The sequence below is a fragment of the Morone saxatilis genome, unplaced genomic scaffold, assembly GCF_004916995.1.
Source record: "Morone saxatilis isolate NCDOM2014 unplaced genomic scaffold, NCSU_SB_2.0 Contig21, whole genome shotgun sequence".
Classification (NCBI taxonomy): Eukaryota; Metazoa; Chordata; class Actinopteri; family Moronidae; genus Morone; species Morone saxatilis.
Genome location: NW_023339774.1, coordinates 21,429,510 through 21,431,419, shown reverse-complemented (window position 1 = coordinate 21,431,419; position 1,910 = coordinate 21,429,510). Strand labels below are relative to the sequence as shown.

The 1,910-nt window shown below is 43.0% G+C and overlaps 1 protein-coding gene across 1 annotated transcript in view; it reads right to left on the bottom strand.

The window, feature by feature from the left end:
- The window catches only part of LOC118333130 (calcium/calmodulin-dependent protein kinase type II subunit beta), a gene marked incomplete in the record, with an annotated part of 45,950 nt that overhangs the window by 23,434 nt on the left and 20,606 nt on the right, over positions 1-1,910 (bottom strand). Inside the window, 2 exon segments of the mRNA XM_035668667.1 lie at positions 194-265; positions 1,492-1,534. Coding sequence (XP_035524560.1) covers positions 194-265; positions 1,492-1,534 — 115 coding nt within the window.

The following is a 1,910-nucleotide window of genomic DNA, read 5'->3' as shown; positions in this document are numbered from 1 at the left end:
GAGAGAGAGAGAGAGGGAGAGGGTTGGGGGGGAGGAAGATTTAGGAGGAGAGATTAAAGTGAGTCGAGGGAGAGTGTGTGATGTCGCAACACTGAGGGGATTTTCCATTTAACCATGACAAGTTCGGCGAGAGGAGACGGATGTGAAGTTTTAAAAGGGGGGAGAGGTCAGGCAGAGAGAAGATGTTGGTTACCTTGCTCCACGATGCCAGCGGTGGTTCCAGACACGTTGCTGACGGAGGCGGGGGCTGTAGTCTGCCGACCCACTGAAACACAGAGAGAGAGGAAGACAGTGAGGAAGACTTCAGGCTGATTAAAAATAACAACAACATGTTAGTCCATTTCTCAATACTTCCTGACTTTCTGTCTGTCGCTCTCTGCTCCAACCCCACTGGTTCCTACTGAAGAACCTCACAAATACATTGTTAGATTTTACCAAAATGAGAAGAACAATGTTACAACTACTCAGTGGTCTCAGTTTAATATACTGATGCCTCTATATGACCTAAACAAACAAGACCATCAGAGAGAATATCGGGTCGAATTTCTCTTGAAATCAATGAAACAAGGCGATGGAAACATTACTGCTCTTGTTCACAGTGGGCCGCCAGAATCAATACAAAATGTTTGTTGTAGCTGCTTTAAAGGTCCAGTGTGTAGTATTTAGTGGCATTTAACAACCTCGCAAAACTTCTCGAACTAGAGTCTGTGTTTGGTTTGTCTGTTCTAGGCTACTGTAGAAACGGCGGACTCCACCAGTAGAGGACCCGCTCCCTCTGTCGATAAAAAGGTCTCATTCTAAGGTACCAAACACACAATGATTCTTATTTTTCAGGTGATTATACACTAATGAAAACATACCTATTAATATTATATTCAGTTTCTAACAATAGATCCTCCTCAATGTTTTACACTAGACCTTTAATGAGACACTTGCAGGCTTTTTTTGGGCTGATTTCATGGCAACTTATCTAAAAAAAACTGCAGTTGCATTTTAAAATGTTTTGCAATTAAATTGTGGGAGAAAGAGGAAATTGTTGACAGCAGCTGTATGTCTCTGTACATGCTATACAGGGCGGAGGTCAGTCAGAGTCCCTCCTGTCACTCACTACGCAGCCACGAGTCTCCTACAGTCTTTGCATTTTTTAAATACACTTGGAGAAGAAAGTTCTTGCAGACTAGATTAGTTATGAATATGATAATGTTTTGTACTTCTGTACTTTCTCAAGAGGCTCAGAGCTCAGCATCAAACTCTGATGTAAACAAGCTTTATTGTACGAGATTACGGCAAAATCTAAGCAAATATCTCTGCAGCGCTTCTTGCTTACTCCGACACTGCCGCCCATCAACCTGCTGTGTGTGTGTGTGTATGTATGTATGTGTGAAGAGATGGCAGAAGACAGATGGCATGTCACCCTGTCCTCCTCTCCTCTCCCGCTCAGGGCGCTGACATGTTCCCTCCACTCTCGCCTTTTTGACGAGCTGCACTCACCAGAGAAGTTCCTGGAGACGAGCATGGTGGTCAAAATGGCTCCCTGAGGACGGAAAGGAGAAGAGTGAAAGAGACGCTGTTAGAAGTGAACCTCTTAATGTTAACTTGCAGCTGAATGTCTGTTTCTATCTTCATCTAAACTGTTCTGGAAAATCTGGAAAATCTGGAAATTTAGAGACTAGTTTTCCAGTAGAAATACCTGGAAGTTGATTTCTTAAAAAGAGCTAAAAACCGCAGTCAAAATCCTTGTTTGAGTTCACATACTGCAGAATATGGATGTGTCTTAAACCTGCATTCTCTGTAACAACCAGCAGGGGGCGGCTCCATTACCATTCAGTCTTATGGAGAAATGAGTCGACTTCTCAGTTGATTTATGAGCTCAGTAAACAGTTTGCTGATGAGTTTCTGTTCTCAGTCTC